At 36.5% G+C, this 24,951-nt stretch overlaps 1 protein-coding gene across 2 annotated transcripts in view; it reads left to right on the top strand.

The window, feature by feature from the left end:
• lhx6a (LIM homeobox 6a) overlaps nucleotides 1-24,951 on the top strand; it is a 49,398-nt gene that overhangs the window by 14,440 nt on the left and 10,007 nt on the right. For both annotated transcript variants that reach the window (XR_007935817.1, XM_051931771.1), the window contains exons 5-8: nucleotides 13,204-13,424; nucleotides 15,390-15,490; nucleotides 15,574-15,669; nucleotides 18,350-18,524. Coding sequence is in view for 1 of the 2 variants with exons in the window: in XM_051931771.1 (XP_051787731.1) it covers nucleotides 13,204-13,424; nucleotides 15,390-15,490; nucleotides 15,574-15,669; nucleotides 18,350-18,524 (593 nt within the window). In the remaining variant the exon portion in view is untranslated. The remainder of the gene's footprint in view (nucleotides 1-13,203; nucleotides 13,425-15,389; nucleotides 15,491-15,573; nucleotides 15,670-18,349; nucleotides 18,525-24,951) is intronic.

Genomic DNA, 24,951 nt, shown 5'->3' with positions numbered 1-24,951 from the left:
TAGCAGCACCACACACAGTAATTATTTCCAGGCTCTATTACTATTACCCAATTACACTAGGTTGATTTTACTCAAAATGAATATATTTTTAAGTTTTAAAATTATTTTTTAAGATTGAGGTGTATTTTATTGATATAAAATTATCATGTAATGTACGAGTGTGGAAGCAACATATTTAAATTTTGTTAATAATCAGTAATTTGGTTTAACAAAACTGTTTTATTTTCACATGTGTTAGTTTAAATAAGTATGAGTAACTCAGATATGTTAATCTAATTCCTTTCACTCTGGTTAGAGGAACTCATTTGAACTGAGTTTGAATTTTTTTTTTTTTCCACATAACTGAATTAAGTTCCTCCAAGGAATCATTTTTAGACTTTGCAAAAGTCTAATTTTCAGAAAGGGCATTTAATGTGTGGAGCTTCAATTTTCTAATGTTCAAGTGAGTTTCCTCCTGAGCACCAAAGACATACGGTTACATGGAATGTAAACTCCTAAATTCCTTGGTTTGAGTAAGAATGAGTTTTGCATCACACTAAGTGCTTCCTGGGATAGACTTTAGGTCTCCATGATCTTCTAGTGTAATAATTACTCTCAGAAATGCAATGAATACATGGATGGATCTGAATCCCTTGAGTATACATATCCTGTAAATTTTCAGTTAAAGCCATATTTGAGAATTCTTTAAACATTTATGATTTTTCTGGGGTGAGTCAGCATTATTTTTCATTCATGCCTGCTGTTATAAATTTCCTTGCCCAGATGCTTTCAGGCACCCAGCACGTTTACAGGCATTCCAATCTGACTCTGTTTTACTCTGTGCACATTACACTGCAAATTTCAGAATCCATAAAAAGACAAAATGGGAGAAGTGAAATAGGTGGTTCCACTTCTTGTAGTAAATGGTACGTTTTATTTGGAACTTAAGATTTTCCTAATAGTTTCCTTAAGGAAATTGATACTGGAACATCTGGTTACATATAGTATATAGCAATACAACAATTTATGTAGTGTATTTTGTATTAAAAAAAGTCAAAAGTAACATTTCTAAGGTTGCCAGACTTTACAGTATTTGATGTCACTTGAAGGATTACATGCTCAAGATCAGAGGTAATACTAGATAATATTATGCCACAATATCATGGCAACTACCTATCTCATCTATCACCATATCCCTGAGCCACATTTTCTTTTCTCTAACATGGGGGGATGGGGGGGCAGAAATTAACATCTCTGATTGCCCACCTAAACCATAAAGTGGTCACCCAATGCCCCAGTGCTTTAATGCCAGATCAATGTTTCCTTTTTCAAAATCTTCAGCCTCTGTTAAATCACTTTCAGCTCCCTGACTGAATACAACTGGTCTGCTTCCATCCATTACAAGCTACTGAGATATTTAACCTTCTTCAGAATCATAAATTATTTAAAACAATCTTATAAACATTTCAAAGCCTTACTCCAGTACTCTTGGTTAACACTTTTCAGTATGATTTATATCCAGGTGTCATGTATGTGGGCAAAAAAATGAATGAAGTGCCTAGCCAGCGATCAATAAGCTTTGCATTTTTTTGTTTTTTAAAGTGTATATGTGATGTTCTTAAATCTTGAGTGCAAAGAGGAAGGATAGAAAGAGTTCCACAACATAAAAAATAACATAATCTTTGGGAATATAGTAAGGGCCATTCCCATTCTGAAAAAAGGTGAGAAACAAAACTTCAGCTGTCTAGCCTTCACCAAATGTGTGTCTGTAAAGAAAAAGCAGGGGTCTATATGAACAAAAACTGATGCCCTGAGCCTTTTCAAATCAAAATCAAATTGAACCTAAAGCTTATTATTTTTTCTAAAACAATCTGACTCTACCTGATATGTAAGATCAGAAAACATTACACTGCCTGATTGTAACAATAACTGAGGTATGTACACCTAGCCATAAAGAAACCAAGCAATACAAATGAGGTGATGTTTTGGTCAAAAGCATATGCATTCAAGTAAACCTCATCATTGCATTGTACACTGGGAAAAGCTGTAACAGTTTTCCCATGAGAATCATGCGCATGCATGTTTGTGAAAAGCCATCAGAAGGCCACCCAAAAAATCTAAATATGCCTTCAACAGATTCATTCTGTCTCTCTTATTTTGCCTGAAATAGCCACATAGAATAAGGAAGCCTGTCAATTAATTTTTGATTGAAATTATGAAAGTCCAATTGCATGCTGAAGATGGCACAATATCAAAGGAAGAAAACTCAATGACCAATTAAATACAAAAACATAGGTGGGTATCTCATTCATCCAACAAAACTCTGAAGACTGGTTGATATAAAATGTGTATATACTGTAAATGCATCTATCTGCATTCTGAATCAATTTAATCAATTACAAAATAACAAAAATGACATACAAAACATAAATAAGGTCCAGTTTTCTGTTTTGCAATTATCATGCTTATAACAGCCAATCTTAGAAAATGCTTTAAGTTAAATTCATATTAGTGTTTGCTTAGTCATAGCCATAGACAATGGTATAGCCTTTTACCCCCTGTAAGTTAATAAGAGATATAATTAAGATACAGTGTGATAACTGAGTCTGTTGTTGTTTAGAACAGGTCCCTTTGCACAGGGAATTAAAAGACCTATTTTCAACATAGAAATGGGATAGGCATAAGGTTTTCTGACCGTTTTTAAATGGTTCAGAAATATTTAGAAGTGATTTGTAATGGTTAGAAATGAAACAAAATTTATAAGCTTTGAACAGAACTTCTGCTAAACAAGAACTTTTCTTTTTTTTGCTATATCAATTTTCTCTTTTATTTGTGTGAACTGTTTTACTTTCAATTTTTACTAAAGTTTTTAAGACGAACATATTTTGTCTGTCAAATCATTTCAACGCATCAGGCTTTTGCTGAATCCAATTTTGTATGCTAGAGCTGATGAACTTTGGTACTTTTGGGAAAATATAGCTACAATGCTTTCATTAAATGTTCTTTTCAAAAATGGTTAAACGTAGGGTTGAGGTTAAGATATTTTCCCATATTTTACCATCCAGAGTATTAGCATATGTGTACTATCTGTCCTTCTTCCAAACACACTTACCCAGAGCAGGGTCATGGGGCAACTGGAGACTACCCAGCAAGCTTCAAGTGAAGGGCAGGAATAATCCTTAGACAAGATGTCAGCCCATAGCATAATTCTTGAAGATGTACAATAGATCCTTAAAATCACTTTCTGCATGAAACATGTCACAAAAAATGATGACCTGTGTTGTGCTCAACATCAGTGATTTAAAACAAAACTCAAACATCTGAATAATTATAGGTTAGCTTATATGCCTAAACTTTGTGCCCCTATTTGAAATAAAAGCAACCGGGAGAAGACTAATAGGAATCAAAAATTGAGAGGCTTCATTTTAAAAGTTTATACCCAATGAATGAAAAGCCATACTACACTCTGCATGGTGACACTTCCATTCATCAGGCCTATAACACTTTACAACACAGGCTATAACTCTGTTCAATGGCACAAACACTAATATCTGCTCTTTTGCAAATGACTTTTTTTTTGTTCTTTATTTTGCCTTATACAATTTATTGTATTAGGAATTTGTTAGTTTTCACATGCCCCTTGGCATCAGAGCACAGGGTCAGCCATTGTACAGCACCCTTGGAGAAGTGCAAGTTAAGGGCCTTGTTCAAGGGCCCAGCAGAGTAGGGTCTCTTTTGGCAGTAACAGGGATTTGAACCAGCAACCTTCCAGATACCACCACTGGAGCCACCACTCCAAGAATTAATTGTGTAGTATATCATACAATGCATATTATCAGTGCAAGTTGCTGTATATCTACATAATCCAGTCTGTATTAATTGTGAGAAGCATGGCTGTGCATAAGCAATACATTTTTTAATGTTCTGTATATGTCCCAGTTACTATAACAATACATAGAAACTACTAATATAATGGCAGCACTATTCCACAGTAGGTTGTATTGCCACTTTTCATAGTTTTGACAAAAAATTATTCCTGTTTGGGGTGCCATACATGTACGATGTCCTTATTCATGAAATCCCCGTGTCCAACTGTATTCTTACAGATGTACTAAAGACTCTAGATGGCCAGGGTATGAGAGCATATGTGAGTGTGTCCTATGATAGATACAGTATGTGTTTCATTGAGCGACGGTTCATACCTTCCATCCACTGCTGTCAGAATATCCTCTCGTTCACCAAGAGCCTGTAAATAAAAAGCAGGTTCTGAAAGCTCATGAATTTCCTGTATATCAATGCAGTATACAGTATGTCACAAAGAAACCATAGTTTCTAGATGATGGGTTACTTAAAAAGGGCAAGATAAACAATTAGGCAAACCTGTTTCTTGTGTAAAGTACAAAAAGCAGTCTGTCAAGTGTTACTCCAGTAGTATTCCTGGAACCTGCATTCAATGCTTTGGCACCTGCATGCTATGCTGCATTTCTCATTTACTTTGATCCAGTTACTGAACACTCCTAATCCAACTGTAGAGCCATGATCATCTAAAGCCCACTAGTCCATTGCAGGGTTCACTCATGTATATACACACACACCCACATACTCACACACTCACTCATATCACACCAATTTATATTTGCTAATCAACTACCGTCATTGGGAAGTGGGAGATGCCTGTAGTACAGTAAACCCATGCAGATATATCAAAAATGATAAAATGCCACATAAACATGAAATGGACTAGCCTTTATATCCTGACACAGCAGCACACACTGTACCAACTGTTTAACATTAAACATCTATTAAGTAAGAATTCAACATTCAATATTTCTATAAATTATATAACATGCAAAAAGAAGGACCCTTGCAACTGCAAATGCAAATACACCCAGTAACAGGCAATCTTTAAAGCATTTCTTAACCTTGTTTGAAGAAAATCCTATGATACATTTTGCATGTTTCAAACCTTTGCTCATGTGAGGGTAAAATGCTTACTTTTTAAAGTATCTGATTTTTATTTACAGAATTCTGGAAAAGGAATGTAGTATCAGTGATTCCCTTGTATATAGTAGCACAACAAAGACTTAGTATATTTAATATGTTAATACTTAACTACTTAATCAAAATGGTATAGTTGTTCCCATGTTTCTGTTAGTGATCTGGCAAGATAAGTGTTTGAGACTGAACTGCAAAGCTTGTGCATTATAGTTTAAAGGTCTGGAAAGTAGGCAGCAGGATTGACAGGAAATAATATGAAGTCAGATGAAACATAAAACGGGATATCTTTAATCAAGTTTTAAAATTACCTATTCTGGTATGTATTCAGTAGCCAAAACTTATTTATCAGCTTTACATCTTGTTGTATGCTACTAATTAAATATAACGTTTACTTGCCTCTCTTTGAAAAATTGATAAGTGTTGTGTTTTATAAATGCTTAGCTGAGCTTTTTTCCCCACTGGGCTGGCTACTTTGAACAGCTGCTTAAAGATGATCCTCTGGCTTGGACGTTGGACATCTCTGTGTCCACAGTTCTTGAAGCTGATCCTCCAATTAGCTGTGAACTTACCCAGTCTCACTGAGACTGCACAGGTGGTGAACCAGCTGAAGGTAAGGAAGGCTGCAGGGATCTGTGGTATCCGGGAAGAACTTCTTCAGACTGAGGTAAGGATATCCTCCTGGCATTGCAAGCAGTCTTTGCTTCCATTTGGGAGACGGTTGTCATCTCAATGGACTGGATAAAGGGACTTGTCATTCCTATCTGTAAAGGGAAGGGTGATTGCCTAGACTGCAGCAACTACAGGGGGATAACACTGCTCTTGGTGCCTGGGAAGGACCTTGCTAAGGTCATCCTCAATAGGATGGTTTCTTTGCAGCCTTTGTCGAATTTTATAAAGCATTCAACTCAGTTGATTGAGCTGTCGCTGTCCTGTGGGACATCCTGAGACTTTGTGGGATACTCCCAAAGTTGCTGAACGTCATGGCCATCTGTACAATGGTGCTGTGAGTGCTGTTCAGAGTGGAGGCAGAACCTCTGTGTTTTTCCCCAGTTGATTCTGGGGTTTGTCAGGGGTGTGTTCTTGCTCCTACTCTGTTCAATGCTTGCATGGACTGGGTGTTGGGCAGGGTCGTGGGGTCTAGCAGCAGTTGGGCATCTGTTGGTAAAGAAAGATTCACTTGACTTTGCCGATGATGCTGTGATCTTCAAGGAGTCAATGGAGGATCTCATCAGCAAGGAATCTGAGTGCCTGGGTTTGCAAGTGTCCTGGATAAAAACCAAGATCCAGGCCTTTAATGACCTCTTGGGCACAGCCATCAGCAGTGTGTCTGTCTGCTGAGAGATTGTTGACCTCGTCGAGAAGTTTACTTACCTTGGTAGTGACATTCATGTCTCTGGTGACTCTTCCTATGAAGTCAGTAGACAGATTGGGAGAGCGTGGGAGGTCATGAGGTCGCTGGAAAGGGGTGTGTGGTGCTCCCAATATGTTTGCATAATGACAAAGGTCCAAGTCTTTCGAGTCCTGGTACTTCCTGTTTTGCTATATGGTTGTGAGACATGGACACTGTCCAGTGACTTGAGACGAAGACTGGACTCCTTTGGTACTGTGTCTCTTCAGAGAATCCTTGGGTACTGCTGGTTTGACTTTGTGTCAAACGAGCGGTTACTAACGGAGTCCCAAATGAGGCACATTACGTGCATTGAGGGAGCGTCAGTTACAGTACTACGGCCATGTGTCGCGATTCCCTGAGGGTGATCCGGCACAGAGGATTCTCATTGTTGAGGACGAGAGCAGCTGGACCAGGCCAAGGGGACACCCACATAACACCTGGCTGCAGCAGATAGATGGTAATTTCCAGAGGATGGGACTGAACTATGTGTCTCCATGGGGAGTTGCCAACCAGGTTCCAAAGCTGTTTCGTCATGTGGTGGGTGCTGCAACATGCTGTACCAGTGCATGTTCCCCAACCTGATCTGACCTGACCTGTTAACCATTTATTATCTCTGTGCATTCTTAGGACAGTGATTACTGAGGCTCATTTATACCTATAGCAATACACCTCACGATGGCTGATTTCTTATTTTAAGCCAAGTCAGAAGTATTTTCTTGTTTTTTTGTAATTCCTTATGTGCATTTAATGGGTGTGGTTGTTTGTTATAATATTTATTGAGCTTTTGTAAAAATCTAAAACTCTCCTAGGAACAAATAAAGTACTGTCTGTCTATCTCTCTATGTCATTTGAATGCTTCACATTAAAGTACACATCCTGGGATTCATTTCTTTTAAATGAGTTTGTCACTGCCAATTGATTTTAGAAGCAGTGGAGGGAAAACTGCAACATGTGCTTGTCGGTTCACATTATGAAAGAGTAAATGTACCGTTAGGTTGTTATTTCTGTCAATGGGGGTGCTTCTTGGACATCATTAAAATGTCTTTCAATGATGCGTTGTCTTTTCTCGATCACATTATTAGTGTTCTTTGTGTTGTACTTGTGCAAAGCACTCCTTGATTTAATGGTTTCTTGTTACTTTTGTTTAGAAAATGATCATCATTACTGCAAATACTCCAAGCTTTATTAAAGGGAAAACAGAATTTAATAAGATATAGTAAGACTGCAGGCATGAACAAGGAATTGCTTTACTCCAGCAAGTAGTGGAGATGATAAATGGAATAAAAAATGTGAAGAAATAAACAGAGCCATTTTTGCTCTGCAGAGCTGAATGGAATGGCCAATGTAAATCATTTTGGATTCCATGTTTCTGAGAACTAACTGGAATCCATAGTGTTTGCTGTCAGGGAAATGAACAGTCTCTTCACCAGTCGGTGACTGAGGAAAAGGAGTGCTACCAGTGGGCATTCTTTATTATATTAGAATATTTGAAGCCAGGAAATGGCAGGGTTACATACAAAAGTCAATAATGTACAAAAGTTTCCACTGTATAGAGCTCAGGTTTTAACCCAAAATTGAAACTTTTTAACATAATTCAGAACAGTCTTTAAAATCAGGATAAAATTAAACTTTAATACTAGAGCGTTTTACATCTAAACATTTCCAAAATTTCTTTGATAGCTTTTGTATTTAAAATCACTCCTAACGCCTTAACTGCAAATGTTTGGAGTAATACAAGATGAAATAAAACTGTACTATGGAAAATCAGTTGTAAGATCCCATACCACACTACTTGCATGAAGATTTATTTTGCTCAGCTGAAAGAATCTTAATCCATCCTCTATACCTCAGTGGGAAAGCAATATTCTATATTATCCTAAACCATTAAAAAAAATCTAATTCTCTTTAAAGGGATCTCTTCAGAATATTTTTGTATCTTTGCAAAAACTTGTTAATGTAATTCTAAAGTAATGTCAGGAATGTACTCAGACTTTTTGTTTTACTTAATGATTTACCCTAAACAAAGAACCATTTTAGATAAGGTTTTCTAGTGGTATAGCTATTTAAATTGTTCGGGTGAGGGTTGAATGCTGAGTTTCACAGATTGGTTTTGAAGCATACTATTGTTCCTGCTATGTTATTTTATTTTTATGATTTAGTTATGTTTCATTTCCAAATAAAAGGAATTAAATTAAAACAAAGATCACAGATTGGTTTTGAAGCATACTATTGTTCCTGCTATGTTATTTTATTCTTATGATTTAGTTATGTTTCGTTTCCAAATAAAAGGAATTAAATTAAAACAAAGAAATATATTTCCACTTCTAGATAAATTTAAGTTAGATGGATTGAAGGTTTCTCCAGTTAACTGTAACAGACTGAATTTTTTTGCTTATGGGGATATGATTTTAACTTCAACTTTAAGCCAAGTGAAAAAGGGAATTAATTGCAATATATTGCAAAATCTCACAGCAAACTTAATAAATTGCAAAACATAATGAAACTGTAATATCATTTTGTGACCCAATTATCAATATATTGATATGGTGTTGCAGTGTCCCTGGCAATTTCTAGCCCTTGTATCTACATGTGATTTTTTTGGGATGCATTACAATTTTTCTAACACATCCTATAGGCATTAGGTTATTTAGCAACATGAGTTTGATTCTGTATGATTGAGTGTGTGTATGTTTATGAGTGGGGCCTATAACAGACTGGACTAGCAAACTGTCTCAAAGACAGACAAATAAAGCTGCAGTGCCACCAATGCCCTGAATTGGATAGGTAGGTACAGAAAAATGCATGTACTCTTTATCTCTTAGTCAGTAAGGGTACGACTAATACAAACACTAATAATTACATCACTTTTGCTTTCTTTGTCCAAATTACTATAATATTACCTACTCTGAACGTGCCATATAAATCCTGACTGTAAAACTATACACAATATTGACTTACTGTGAAAGTATTTATTAACCATTTTGCTTTTGAAATTTTTCTCAGTTTTAAAGTTCATCATCATCATTTTTGTTTTGCGTTTGCTGGTGTGGATCATGGTAGTAACATACTGGTCTGTTCCGAACAACCCTGACTATCCTCAACAACTTCCTCCAGTGTGAATGGTGCTGTAGGGTCCAACTGGTAAATCAATCACTTTGTCCTCACACTTAGCTCCCAATTGAACACAATGGACCAGTACAATATTACTGAAACTACTGCTACTGCACCAATTTGCTGGTTATTCTCATGAAAACCTCTATCCTCACTTGTGAATAAGGCCCAAACTACTTTGCATTGTAAAACTGATAATAATAATAATTCATTACATTTATATAGCGCTTTTCTCAGTACTCAAAGTGCTATCCATACAGGGAGGAACCGGAAAGCGAACCCACAATCTTCCACAGTCTCCTTACTGCAAAGCAGCAGCACTATCACTGTGCCACCTGTGAGGATGATGTTCCTTTATGTAATGTTTGATCCATAATTTGCTCAAAGCAGCAGCACTACCACTGTGCCACTTGTGAGGACTGATGTTCCTTTATGTAATGTTTGATCCATAATTTGCTTACTTTTGTATGTGGTGTCAAACAAATAAAGAATCACCATAATAATATATTTTTTCTGTAATCAATCAATATATAAAAGTTTTCAAAACCACTGTTTTTAACTTTTATCCATTGTACTTATTTGCATTTTTATTCAGAAATTTAAAAAAAGAAGAAAAAAAAGAGTTTATACAAGAAAGCCAAAAGTATCTATGCAGATATCAAAAAACATCTTCAGGGTTTCAGCATGTAAAATCTACCAAACTTAGCAAACAAACCTTAAATAATTTCTTAAGGGTATGAAAAAAAAATTACTGTCATACCTACAGGTCTCAATGGGACTATAATTCGTAGCCCAACAAAAATTCATGCTGTAATCCACTTGTGCCTAGGTCAGGAACAATGAACCATTTACGGAGCGATGTATCTCACAGATAAATAGTACAAGTTAAAACAATGTTTTTCACATGTACTCCTGCACTAAAAATCCACATGTGTTAGAACAGGGGTTCTCAAACCCGGTCTTGGGGGCCCACTGTGGTTTCAGGTTTCTGTTCCAAGCAGATTCATAATCAGTGACAACAACTAATAACACTGATCTCATTTAATTAGCTGGTAATTTTTTTTCTATTCTCTTATTCTACATTCAGAAAAGCACAGCAGCATGATTTTTACATTTATAAGAAACTTAGAAACATTTCTGTTTTTCCTATGGATTTAAATGCTTAACTCTCTTTTCAAAATATGTTGTCCTTTCTCTGTGTAGTTTGCCTCCTTCGTTGTATCTTAATAATGACAATTAAAAATGAGTAGAGTAGACATCCAGGCAAACAACACTGAATCATGAAAGGCTGCTACTACTTTAGCATCAGACCCACAAATTAGTAAATAATGTATTAATTAAACAATTAGAACACTTAAAAAAGTAGAATGAAAATTAAGATGAAAATATTGTTAAAAAGAATAAAATACATTATTCCCATATAACTGCTTAATACATTTTAATATATATATATTTTTTACCAAACTTAGTTTTCTAATTTCTATATTGTTCCTGAAACAGGGAATCTGGGAAATAACAGTTCACCTGATTAGCCCAGGAGTCCAATTAAAAACAGAAGCTGGTTGGAACAAAAACCTGCAGCCACAGGACCGAGTCTGAGAACTCCTGTGTTAGAACAAGACTTCTTGGAATGACAATCTTTTGGTGTACATCTTTATATGGAAAAACCTATGAACAGAGTACACCTATTTCCTGAAAAAATAAACCTAAAAAATGTTTGTATATCCTAATTAAAACATAAAGTACTAAAATTCCAAAATTGTATTATTAAAATTAAAATTGCATGCTAATTATACTATTTATTTATTTACCATGTGTTTGTGTCAACTGTTTTGAATAGACATGTAAGTATTAATTTCATTGTACTATGCACACATGACAATAAACCGGCTTTAAATTCCATTAGGGAATATCCTGTACTTAACATCTGAAGAGGTTAAAGGGACACTGAAACAAAAATTAGCCAACTGTACTCATCTTCTTGAGCACTTTCCTGCACTTGTGTGATAGCAGGTAATTTTTTGCATAACAAGGTATGACATAACAGTATATGCAGTGGAGTTGTTTTAGGACTGCTAACTGATTTTAACTGGATATTTTTCAGTACAGAAAAAAATTTCTCAACTTAAAAAGTGGCAACAAAAGAAATTATAACCTGAAAGTTTTTTAATTGTTATAATGCTTGTGTCCCAGTCGGCTGTAAACAACTGCATAACCTTCAACTTTCTATTATTCTCTAAACTATTTTTTTTTATTATGACAAAGTGGTCAGAAGCTAGAACAAATCTGGGCACAATTGTTTGCAAGACTGGAACCAAAACTGGACAGAATGCCTCTCTACCACACTGCACACTCATATACAATGAAACTCGCTTTATACAGATTCACCAAATAATAGACCGTACATGTCTCTGGAACTTGAAATGAAATGCAAATACCTGGCAAAAACCACATGAAGAGCATGCACACTCCACACAATGCCCAGTGACCAAGCCAAGAATCAAACATTTTGTCACTGGAGAAAATAAAATTTGCTATCATATTAATTTTAAATTAATCAGCTCGGAGTCTGAGTGCTAACATCTCAGTATAATCAACTGTTATGAGAAATGGCGAGTGATTTTACAATGAGCAGAGCATCGTACTAATCACTTAAACAGTTGAAAGCTGCAGAGAGAAGGATCTTATAAACAGAAGTGCTGAATTTAGGCAGCACTGCCAGTTGAAACTCCACTTGCACAAAGGCATTTGAGGAGAATCATAGAGCATGACAGCAAGATCGCTTGAAAACAACAAGCACACTTGCACAGAATGTTGTAATAAGGTTACTATTCACAAAGACCAAACTTATTAACAGGTAGATCAGAATCATAGTAGACAATAGCACTATATACCTAAAACAGCAAAATTTAGCATGACTTCACTAACTCATGCTAAAGAATTAGTTACTTAGTTGCTTTACTGGTGTATGTCACAAAGACAACAGAACCTTTAATAGTATTAGGTATGTGTTAGGGTTGTCAGATTTTAAAAAACAGTTTACATCCATCCATTCTTTCATTCATTCACAAACTGATCTACTTAATGTGTTATTATAGAGTTGTTAGAACTAGAAAACATCTCTGTAGCATCAGGCAGAAACCAACCCTGCATGGAATGCAATTTTATATTTAGTTAACATTAGAAATATTTTATTTATCTTTATCTTACATCCATACTTCCTTTTCATACTTTGGCAATTCAAGATATGATTCTTGCCTTGGCATGTGTGTACATGGAATATGCATGTTCTATTCTTCCTGTGTTTCTGTAGGTCTGCTCCAGGATGCTCTGGTTATCATTCCACATTCAAAAGACATGTATGTTAGGATAAACCATAACTTTAAATTGTCCTGAATAACTGAATGTGAGTAAGTACAGGAATGTATCCTGCAACAGATTTGTGTACCATCTGGGTTGACTTCAGCCTTAAATGCATTGCCTGCAGGGTAAACTGTGGCTTCCTGCAACTCTGTATTGGGCTAAGCAAGTTGGAAAATGGATGGATATTCATACATATACTGTAACTCTGTATAGTTTCAAATAAAACTCTGTATAAGAATATGCCACTGCCTATGACTAATTTTCAGTTATCAATATTAATAAAAATAAGAATCTTAGGTTATTTTTAAAAATGAGGAAATAACTATGCTCTAACTTGGGAAATGTTCTATTTATTCTTGCAGTCGATTTGGTACCAAGTGTGCCCGATGTGGCAGACAGATTTACGCCAGCGACTGGGTGAGAAGAGCCAGGGGAAATGCCTATCACTTAGCCTGCTTTGCCTGTTTTTCCTGCAAAAGACAGCTGTCCACAGGAGAGGAGTTTGGTCTGGTGGAGGAAAAGGTGCTTTGCCGAATTCACTATGACACTATGGTGGAAAACCTAAAGCGTGCAGCAGAAAGTGGTATGCACCTTGTGACCTCTTCTTGGCAACTATGTTTATAGTAATGTAGTAGTGACCAAAATGCTTTTCTTACTTTAAGCATTGCAAATCTAGAAATACGTAAACAGATGTCCATTCTAATGTTAAAATCTCTGGCATTTATTTGTTAATTTAAGTACTTTTTAAAGGTACCCATTTACAAATAAATGTTCTGCAATGATTACTTGTGTAGTCACAAACCACTCATCTACTCATAGAAACACATTAATATTAAATGCATTGGCAATAAATTCCCATTTATATGTTTCTAGAAAAAAATTTGGGTTACTGATCTGTTCAAGATTGCCTTCTGTCTTCTTGTACCTGATACTTCCATGAATGGCACCACTTCCCTGTGATACTATACTGAAAAATGTGGTTGATATACAGGTAAATAGATGTATGGATAGATATTCCAGTTATACAGGATTTAAAGTGTTCTCCATATTTCACTGTTCAAGTATGGCCCAACAATTAATCACATTTAATGCATTGTGGTGTGGTGAGTCACTACTGATATGTATTGTGTTAGTGGAATTACCTGTGATCAGCTGGACTTTCTTTTGACCTTAGTAATTTATTAAAATAAATAAACCAATAAGCAGCCAACAAGGTGACTCATTGGTTGGTTAAGGTTTTTCATAGGGTGCTCATATTTTCTTCAATATCCAAAGACATGCATGTTAGGTAATCTGTCAACTTTATATCGGTCTTACAAAAGTTAGTGTGAGTACATGTACGTATGTAACTTGTGCAGTATTAAAGGGATAGGCTCCAACACCACTCTCATGTAATGGAGGAAACAGGTTTGGAAAATTCATGAATAGACTATCTTTACATCACACATAAATTACATGTACTTCGTTTTTTCTTTGAGCTTGATTTTTGCAGTTGGTTAATCAAAGTTAAATAATATGCTGGCTGTGAGATTCAATAGTTGACTGCTGTATAGATTTGGCCCACTGAAGCCACTGAAACAGCATGACCCCTGACAAGTTCAAAGAAAACATTCCTTCACATGAGTACAAAAAATAGTAAGAGTGAGGGAGTAAGACTGTGGAGGTGTCTAAACAGTTTCAACCACATAACAGGGCACTCTGAAATTTGTTTTTTTTATTATATTGTGAAAATGTTTAACCCTGTACATTACATAATACATACTATAGTTCATACTTCAGTGTAGAACTACCTCGTGGTTTATTAGAAACAACATTTTTAGAGGAGGCACAATTTAAGGTGCTAAGTCATTTCCAATTGCTTCAAGTAATTATGAAAAGACAAAATGTAATGTACTGTTTTGTTTGTATTTATAGATGTTGGTGTAAAGCTGAAACATTAACATTACAAAGTATTAAGACTTTACTAAGATGAATGCCATTTCATAAAGAATTCTATCACTGTTGCAGTATGAAATTAAAATCAGAGGAAAAAGTACTCCTGCAGTATTCTTAGAAACTTTAACAATGAAATGCACATTTGAAGTAGCATATCTGAAGCTCAGTACAACAATGAACAACAATCGGAAATCAGCTGGGCATTAGTTACAATTTTAAACTGCCTAAAAAAACTTTGCACAAGGGGACATTTAGCCAGCCCACCTTTATTTATGACACATAATTTTCACAATTTGTGCTATCACACTAAATTTCTCCTTGTCCACAAATTCCTATTTATATGTTAAATGATAGAATTCCTTTTGCATTTCAGAGTATTTGTGTTGCAAAATGCGTCCACATTATGTTTACCATGAAAGTTATTATATAAAATGCCTTTTATGTTACAGAGCTTAAAATATTATGAATGCTCTCAGTTTTATGTATTTTTTTTTATAAAAGTCTTTTGTTGTCCTTTGCAATTTTAAATTAAGATAAATGAGACTCTACTGCTTGTGGTTGTTGGAAAAATCAAAGGAGGGAAAGTAATGACTGTTATTTTTTTAAACTTTAGGAAGTGGGATAACTTTAGAAGGAGCCCTTCCCTCGGAGCAAGACAGCCAACCAAAGCCAGCCAAGAGAGCACGCACTTCCTTTACGGCAGAGCAGCTTCAGGTGCTAAACCATAAAACTGGCCTTAACTGTTGTATGCATTAGGATTTCCCCTAATTCTAATATTTCTTTGCCTTGCCTTATAGGTGATGCAGGCACAGTTTGCACAAGACAATAATCCTGATGCACAAACGCTGCAGAAACTAGCAGATATGACAGGTCTCAGCAGAAGGGTGATACAGGTGAGGTGACACATAAATGAGCTAATGTTCATTAGTGATAATGCTCATAGGTTTCTAACAGGTAACAGGAGTAAAATATGCAGAAGAAAGCTTTTTTTATATAGCTGATAATTTCAGTAAGCAAGAAAGTGGATCAGGTCCATTGAGTTTCCCATAAGATTAAATATGTGCTTACAAATAACAACTTAAAAAAACTTTTGTCTAGATCACACCTAGAATGGGTTGTCCAAGATCTTTCAGACTTTGACTTTAAATCTCCAACAATAACTGCAGAATTTTTATTTTCTTCAAGAACACATTACCCTGGGTTCTTTTATGTTTCTCTGTGACCACTTCAAAGTAAATCAGAAATGTTCACTGTTTTTGGCAAATATGCTCATTATATCATTGCCTATGGTCTATGCTAATGTCACAGGCTATTTTTTACATCTATATTTTATAATTTGGATTTTTCCTTTAAAAATCCCATTATTCATTAGTGGCTTAAAATAGCACTGAAATCATAACAATTTAAGGTGATATTACTAAAGTATCTAATGTCAATATAACACTTAAAAAAACTAGCAGCAATTAAAACAAAAAATGCCTACCCCTTTCCACTAAAAGTTTATCCTAATCCAAAAAAAAACTGATGCAAGGCAAGAATCCACTTTATTGCAGTGCTCACAAATACAGCAACTAACACACTTGAAGAGACAGACTGTACAGTGCTTAACTGGCATGGCAGAATGTTTGTCAACTGTGAAAATGTGTATTTTTTCAATGTGTTTTCTGACCACTTTATTTATAATGAATCTATGATCCTAAAGTGTGAGTGGTATACAGTAGTGTAACTACACTGCCATCCCTTTATATTTACATGCTTTTCTAATATCTAAAGCATTTTTTGTCTTTTGGGACATTCTGTGTAATCAGTACTGTATATTAAAAGTTCTTAAACATACCTAATCCAATGTAAACTTGCCAGGGGGCCAAAGTCTCTATCTGAGATACACAGACTAAAATTTGATCACAAAAAATGATATAGAAATTTATCCCTTTGTTAATGATACTATATTATCTCTTTAATTATTGAGTAGATAAAACTTCATATGGAGCTTCTGTAAGAAGGCTGCTGCTTGTGCAATGCCTGGAAGTCATCCCTGGAAGCATAAATGCTATCTGGAGTTGCTACTGAAATTTTAACATCACAGGGAGCCCAAACCTATCAAATGAGCTTTAGGCACAAGACAGAAACCGACCAAAAGTAATTTAAAGCCATCAAATAATATTTCATGGATGCTTTTGAGATGTGGGTGGAAACCAAAAAAAAACTCATGCAGACAAAAGTCAAGAGTATAATGTCCACATAGACAGGGATTAAAGTGGGCTGTACCACTAACTTGTGCACCACTGTGGCTCTAATTATATTATTCTCAAAACTCTTAAACTAGTCAAGGATTTTCCAAGCATATCCTGGACATGGGATTTGAATCTTACACACTTGATCCATTGGGCCGCAGCAGCACTAACCACGGCACCACCACTCTGCCAACTATATTATATAATGTATCTAATCTACACATTTTCAAAACCTGTTTTTTTTCAATACAGGGTTGCAGAGTGCAATGCACTGTGGGAATAACCAGACATAGATTTTATAACTGTTCATTGTAGGGTGTGCCCATGATACCTACACTTGCCTGTAATCAGCTAATTTAGAGCTGTCGATCAATCCAACAAAGTGTCTTTGAACTATGGGAGGAGATACACAAGTATGTGGTGGGAACTTACAAAACATACACGGAAAGGACCTTAGTTAGGAATCAAACGCAGGTCATACTGCTTTGAGCATGGTGCTATTAAGGCTTACCAATGCATTGATACAGATTTGAAAATCAAACAGATGCCATATTGTATTTCAAGCACTTTTCAGTTGCAGCATTTCATGTCATACTTGAGTGTCTGAGCTCAAGATTAAAAAATAAACAAGTAGAAAAGCTTTTTACATTGGAGAAGCATAACAGTTTTATCAAAGAAGCCCCTACAAGTGTGGATGTTTTATTTAGAGTACGTCTAAGCTTATTTTCTTCAGCTACCTTCGCAATAGTTCAAAAACCAAAAACACTTCATTTTGTGCCGTCCTAATATGTGCTGCTTTAACAGTAACTTCCCATAAAGAATATAGATTACCAGATTTTGCTTCTCTCAGTCTCCACACATTGAGTTTTGGGCTTGTGGGTAACACTTAAGTTTACATTGAAGATGAGTCACTCACTTTGTTATTTCTTGGGAATCACGCCCTTTCAGATTTCCCACCACTGAATGTATTTGTGCTGTTTTCCATCACTCCTGCACTGAATACTTCAAGATTTTTTCTAACACCATTTTTTCTTCTTTTTTTCATTTAATTACAAAAGGTCAGTTTCTGACAGGCACAGTTGTTTTTTCATTTTTTGTTTATTAGTGTTGTTGTTATACATGCCAGTGTTACTTAGAGAATGCATTGATTCCTGTAGGAAAAAGAAGAACTACTTGCAAATTGTTTCAACTTCTCATTTCATGTTATTTATTAATTCCACTATTACTTAATCCTAATGTATGAATTTATAGATTTACTGCTGGTAAATATCTTTACTTGGCACATGTGAATGCAGGTATGAGACTATTAGAAGAGCTAACATTAGTGATTTTTTTGTAGGTGTGGTTTCAAAACTGCAGAGCAAGACACAAAAAGCACACTCCCCAACACAGTGGACCTTCACAAGGCCCTCCACAGTCTAGAATGCCTCCTTCACTCCCAGAGGACATTCATTACTCGCCATTCAGCAGTCCAGAGAGAGCCCGCATGGTTGCTCTGCACGGATATATTGAAAGTGAGTAACTGCATCAAATATCAATGGAGGAAGTGCTAATTCTTTCATTACTTCATGTCATGCCTGAGGGCTGCTTTGATCAGTGTATGCCTGGCTCCTGTCTTATGCCAGGGACTGGAGTTTATCCACAAAGAAAAGAATTTTTTTAAAAAAAAGTAAATGTGGTTAATAATGCAAGAAAAAGATTCTTGGGAGGAATAACCGAACAAAATGCAGTTAGTAATGATGTTACAATTAAGCTAGAATAAAAATAGTTGTAATTGTGGTATTTTCTGTCCAGAGTTAATCTTATGAATAGTGTACCAAACAATAGCCAACTAGATTACATCAAAAAATAAATGGCCACAGTAAATGCAGAGTTTTTATTTTTACAGATAAATGATAATCAAAAGCAACACTGGGCCTCTGATGACTCTTTTCCTAATGTTGCCTATTTTTGCTTTCAATTAAAAAACATTGGGAGAGCTAATTCAAATATCATGAATGATTTGTATTGTTTGTAAGATGACAGGGCTGTGTTTACTTGGTTCAATTTCATATAAATAATTTATTTGGTAAAATGTAGCCTGGTTCTGACTAGCAGATAGCAGCATGAATGATAAAAGCTCATTCTTACTTATTTATAATACTACTCAAAAATATATTATATAGTAAATAACATTCTCAGACATTTTTAATTCAATTCATGGTCTCTTGGGGGTACAGCCTCCCCCTTAGCACTGGGCATAAGATGGGAAATAGCCATGGAATTAAATCCAAGATGCTGGACCTGTAAAGCTATAGCACTAACCACTGCACTGTCATGTCATCCTCAACAGATATATTATTTGACATTATATTATAAGAATGTTTTATAAACAAGCGGTCTGACGAGAGTAAAAGCACATTAGTGATCTCCAAAAGACAACAAACATGTGGTAATATTTGCAATGAAGACCAAAACAAGGACAAAAAATAAGGTATCCCAAGAGGTTTATCTAGAGGCAAAATTGAGCTTCTGATATCTACAATGAAAATCCACAGCCACTGCAGCTTTCACTGTAGTTTTTATGCATGGGCTAATGGGAAATGCCAACAAGTCAAAACTATACTGCATTATTGGCGAACACCAATAGGAAGATGGAAATGACTAAGCTATTTGTGGTAGAAAATATTGAATTGTGAAAACAGATGAATAAATTAAACATTGTGAAGCTAATGTGGTAAAGCATGGTAGGGTCAAGCAAGACTTTCACACTTCAAACTACAACATTCCTGATTCCATTAGCATTTAGAATACAAATGATCAAAGTGAGAGATTAATAAAGAATTATTACCCAGTATAAGCTGTCAGAATGTTATGGACAACACATCAAGACATAGGTACTTCCAGTAAGATTTTTTTCTATTTTATGAACAAGCATCATATTATGATTGTTAATTTCCCTGGTACCTTTAACTAGGATAGGGCAATATAGTTATAAATGTTACAATCCTTACTGTAGGGACACTGCCATATTTTAAAGTTATTTGTGTATGTTGCAATAAACCCACAAGTTTAAAAGCAATAATGGTTATTTTTACATACACAAGGGTGTCTTCTTTCAAATAAATTATAAGTTTCCTTTCTGTCTGCTCTCTTGCAATAGTAAAATATGTGATTTGCAAACATATATAACAAGGCGAGCAGCATGTCACAGCTGAGCAGGGGTAAGAGATTTGACAGGCACTTTATTGCCCAAATACAGTTAAAATCCTGCATAATCCTATAAAATCTAGCCCAAAATTGGTTCGTCAAGAAAGCAAATTGTCTCCCAAATACACCTTCCTTCCCCCAAACTGCAAACATCTGTGAACACCACTCCTTTGATTGGCCAACTGGTCCTTAATTTGCAATAGTAGGCCAGATAATTACATTTTGAGAGTATTTTTTCCAAATTGCTAATGTCCAAGGGTACTGCTCACAATTTTAAATGGATTTCTTTAAATGCATATGACGAACAATAGCAAAAAAAAAAAAAAAACTTATTATGAAAGCCCATTTAGCTATGTGTCTTGATCCTTTTTTTCTTTTCTTTTATCTCAACACTGACATTCATGTCTCTGGTGACTCTTCCTATGAAGTCAGTGGACGGATTGGGAAAGCACAGGGTTCATGAGGTCACTGGAAAGGAGTGTGTGGCACTCCCGATATCTATGCAAAAGGATGAGGGTCCAAGTCTTTAGAGCCCTGGTGCTTCCTGTCTTGCTATATGGTTGTTAGACATGGACGCTATCCAGTGACCTGAGACAAAGACTGGACTCCTTTGGTACTGTGTCTCTTCGGAGAATCCTTGGGTACCGCTGGTTTGACTTTGTGTCAAATGAATGGTTCCTCATAGAGTCCTGATTGAGGCACATTACTTGCATTGTGAGGGAGCGTCAGTTACAGTACTACGGCCATGTGGCGCGATTCCGTGAGGGAGATCCGGCTTGCAGAATCCTCATTGAAGAGGACCCAAGTGGCTGGACCAGGCCAAAGGGACACCCATGTAACACCTGGCTGCGGCAGATAGAGGGTAATTTCTGGAGGGTGGGACTGGACCGTGTGTCTGCCTGGGGTGGTTGCAAACCAGGATTCCGAGCTGTTTCGTTGTGTAGTGGGTGCGGCAACAGTTAAATGCTCTGTCCATCTGCAACATGAAAAAAAGTTAAAATGTTATTTCCATACTGAACAAGCAAAGAGGCCCAATGTTTTGGCTGTAGTGCCATCATCAGGTGTGTCACAGAGACGTAGTATCTCATACCCTCTTTCTTGGTCAGCATGGACAAAAAGTTTAACTTTTTTTTTCCCTTATCTGAAGATATGGCACAGCTAAACCCAAGCAATGCAATTCCAAACATCCTGGTGCATAAAACGCATTTTGTTCATAACAGGCCCATCATTTTCAAAAATATGCCACCAAATGCATAAATATTTCTAATAGGTTAATAGTTTATTATAAATGTTGCAGTGAAATAAGAAAAACTTACCAGCTATGCCACAGGCTTTAACCTTCATATTGTCTCAACAGAAGCGATAAGTTGTTTGAAATCGGGAATATCTTCCCATTCTGATAAAATTGTTTCTGTTTTTAAAAATATATTTGTATTTTTCTACTGTTTACAACAGTAATTGAGTTTCCTACCTTTGCACTTTAAGACCCATTTGTGCTTTTCTTTTTCAGACAGGTTATTTTATCGGCCATGATTGAACAATTCCCACTGCACTGCCCAATTTTATCAATAATTGGGTAGCAATAGATGTGACTGGTCATTGGTTGAATGAACTGTAACTATTTGTGAAATTGACATGTTTTACATTTTAAGTGAAGAAGGGTGTGTGACATTTTCCTGTCATTAGGTTGGAAAGAAAAAGATCTGTTTTCATTAGTTTAAGGGGCATGGAAATGCAAACAGACATTTTCAGTCTTTTCAAAATCACACACAATTTCAAGAAAAATAAGGAGTCATGCCCAAACCATTTTTTTCCATGCACAACGGATTTAAAAATATCACCTGATCTTGTAGCTATGCAGCTCAATGAAACTGCTTTTATCAACAATCCCACCTATGTCGAGCCACATACAGTGAAAGGCTCATTACAATTGGATACCTGAATTTCAGATCTTTCCAAAGATGTATAGTTATTTATGATTGGACATTTGTATGTAAAAGCCAGGAAATATATTGCACTAGCCAACCTGCGGCGTAGCATACGCTGCATAATTATGTATTGATTCGTGAACACTTCTTGAATGACACAGTTGTCCAACTGTGAGTGAATGAAAAGATAGACCTCTGGAGAGAGCAACATATAATTGTCCGTGACTGAAAGCGGGATCGTCTGTGACGAAGAAGGCCACACTGATGAAAGTTACTTCGTCGGTAGGGATAAGTGTCAGTACTTGTAGATTAAGGTGTAGCGAGTCTTCGTTGTTGACGCCTAATATAGCTTGCGTACTGAGATGTTCCGGAGTCACAGTTGAGAAACACTTTTTTAATGTCTTTTAAGCACAGGGGGAAAAATGAACATGTGAAACATCTGTAATGTAATAAGCCACTTTACTTCTGTAAACAGAAGTGAAAACAAAATCGAGCCCGGTGTATTCTTTAACTGCCTTGTGGCGCTGTAGTAGTGCTGCTGCTTTGCAGTAAGAAGACTGTGGAAGATTGTGGTTTCGCTTCCCAGTTCCTCCCTGTGTGGATAGCGCTTTGAATACTGAGAACACCGCTATATCAATGTAACGAAGTATTAACAGGAAATTGTCTTTGTGTAATAGTAAAAGGCAAATTATCTGCGACAAACAAACTGTTTTACACGCTGCATACCAACCCGCGGTGTAGTATACGCCGCATAATCACGCCGCTTTTTAAATGTTTTTTAAGCAGAGGGAAAAAATTAACATTTGCAAAATCCGTAATTCTGCTTTCAGTAAGTACAATGCACACGCGTTTAATTTGTCGGCCACTTTTTGCCAGCCGTCTTTTCTGGTTTAGGCTGCTTTTGCAGGGTTACCGCTTGTGCATATTAAATCTTGAAATCCTTTGAGTAACTAATTAACTAACTAACACCAACCCACCCACACACACAGCTTGTGTGAAACAAATGCGCCCGTACTTTCATAATTTTGTTGCAGCCTATAGTGGAGTCAGGCACAGAGAAGGTCAGCTGCTGAGAGAGCGTCTCGACTGTTGCAGGGCCTGCATCGGTGAAGCAGGTGAGACGCTAATGAAACAGAGACACAGGGCTTATTGGTTTTTAAAGACTGCTTCCTTCATTGTGTTTTAACCTCAATTTTAAAGGATTGTTTTAAGGATCCCATGGGATACCCCTTGCAAACTGTTTTAGACGCTGCATTCAGCAATTCACATCCGTGACAAACATGCCTCTTCTTACATGGTCCTGCTTTGGTGGGCTGGGAAACGTTTTACGTGTTCCTGCAGGACCATCTAAGAAGACGCATGTTTGTTGCAGATGCGGTGGACGCGGGCCGGGGAATAAAAAGTGTTGGTGGGCGGGGAAACGTTTTCCGTGTTCCTGCAGGACCATCTAAGAAGATGCATGTTTGTCGCGGATGCGAATTGCTGTATGTAACGTGTGAAACTGTTTGCGATGTTGCACGCGGTTGTGCGTCGTAACCGAAAAGTCAACGTGGCTCAGAGCTGCATGTGAACTGTAGCACAGACAAACAGAAATGATGGCGTGTTTTCCAAGGCGTCGCGTCCGAGTTGGTGGGCGTGGCTCTGCGAGTTTTCGTCGTATCCAATGGTCTTAGAGTTGGTGGCAGTGGCTCCTTCCTGCGTGCTTTCATGGGTGTGAGCGTGGCTCCTTCCTGTGTGCTTTCATGGGTGTCTTGCCTGCTCTGGCGGCGGCTTAGAGAATTATATATATAGATAAGCGATAGCTAAATCTTTACACATTTTTATGGTCAAGGTTCTGTGAGGATGCATGTGGATTGTTTTGTTGACCTGCAATATAACGTGAAATTTGTGCTAGGAAAACTGAGGAAGTCCTAAAAAAGTTCCAGAATGCTAGTGATATGGAATATGAAGACCTTGAGTCACAGTTTTGACTCTACTGAGAATGTCACGTTTGCTAAAGGATGCTGCATTTGGGTTGTAAGTAATGTTTAATATAACTTTGAAATGTTGAGGCTGCAGTTTTACAGTCCAAACGTCATGGGTTCAATTACCATATCCAGACACAGTCTGTTACTTGTTCTCCCAATGTTAGTTTTCTAAGTAGTGATTTTCAACTTCTTAGTGTACTGGTGAAGTACTACAATGCTGTACCCGTTCAAAGTTTCATGTAATGACCCCCAAACCCCTTTGATTGAACGTTGTTGGCCTTTGACTGAATGTATTTGTATTGCACTATGTCATGCCGCCCCTTGCAGTATCACAAGGAGAACCCCACCACCCAATCGAATGTCACTGAAATATGTCACGCCACCGCTCGCAGTTTCATTGAACAGAAGGCAGGTGAAGATGTGTGAAAACCCCAATCTGTTGTGCAAAAGTGTAAGATTTCTCTATGTCTAGTGGAATACAAAAACTATTTCAAGGACTAGATGAAAAATAATTTTAAAGTGAAGGTTTGGACGAGGACATAATTATACATACATAGTTACAAATTGTTTACTTGTTGCTTCAGAGTGATAATATAACAAAATAAAACTATACCTGTAACTTCAATACTTGTTTCAAGAAATTGCTTAGGTGCAAGAGAATAAATGTTTCCTAAAAGGGTCATAATGTTTTCAAAAAGGGGGAAATATTGTGCCAAATGGTATAAAATTTACAATACTATGGAATATGTAATCTAAACTTGGTACAATGATAGCTGACAGACTGGGGCACAGAAGGAAACTAAGGGTCGTGATCATAAAATGTCTTGGTTACGTACTCCTGCTTTATGGAGAGAAAT

Source organism: Erpetoichthys calabaricus, chromosome 9, assembly GCF_900747795.2.
Source record: "Erpetoichthys calabaricus chromosome 9, fErpCal1.3, whole genome shotgun sequence".
In the NCBI taxonomy this organism is placed as follows: Eukaryota; Metazoa; Chordata; class Cladistia; order Polypteriformes; family Polypteridae; genus Erpetoichthys; species Erpetoichthys calabaricus.
This window is presented reverse-complemented; position numbering and strand designations above follow the sequence as displayed.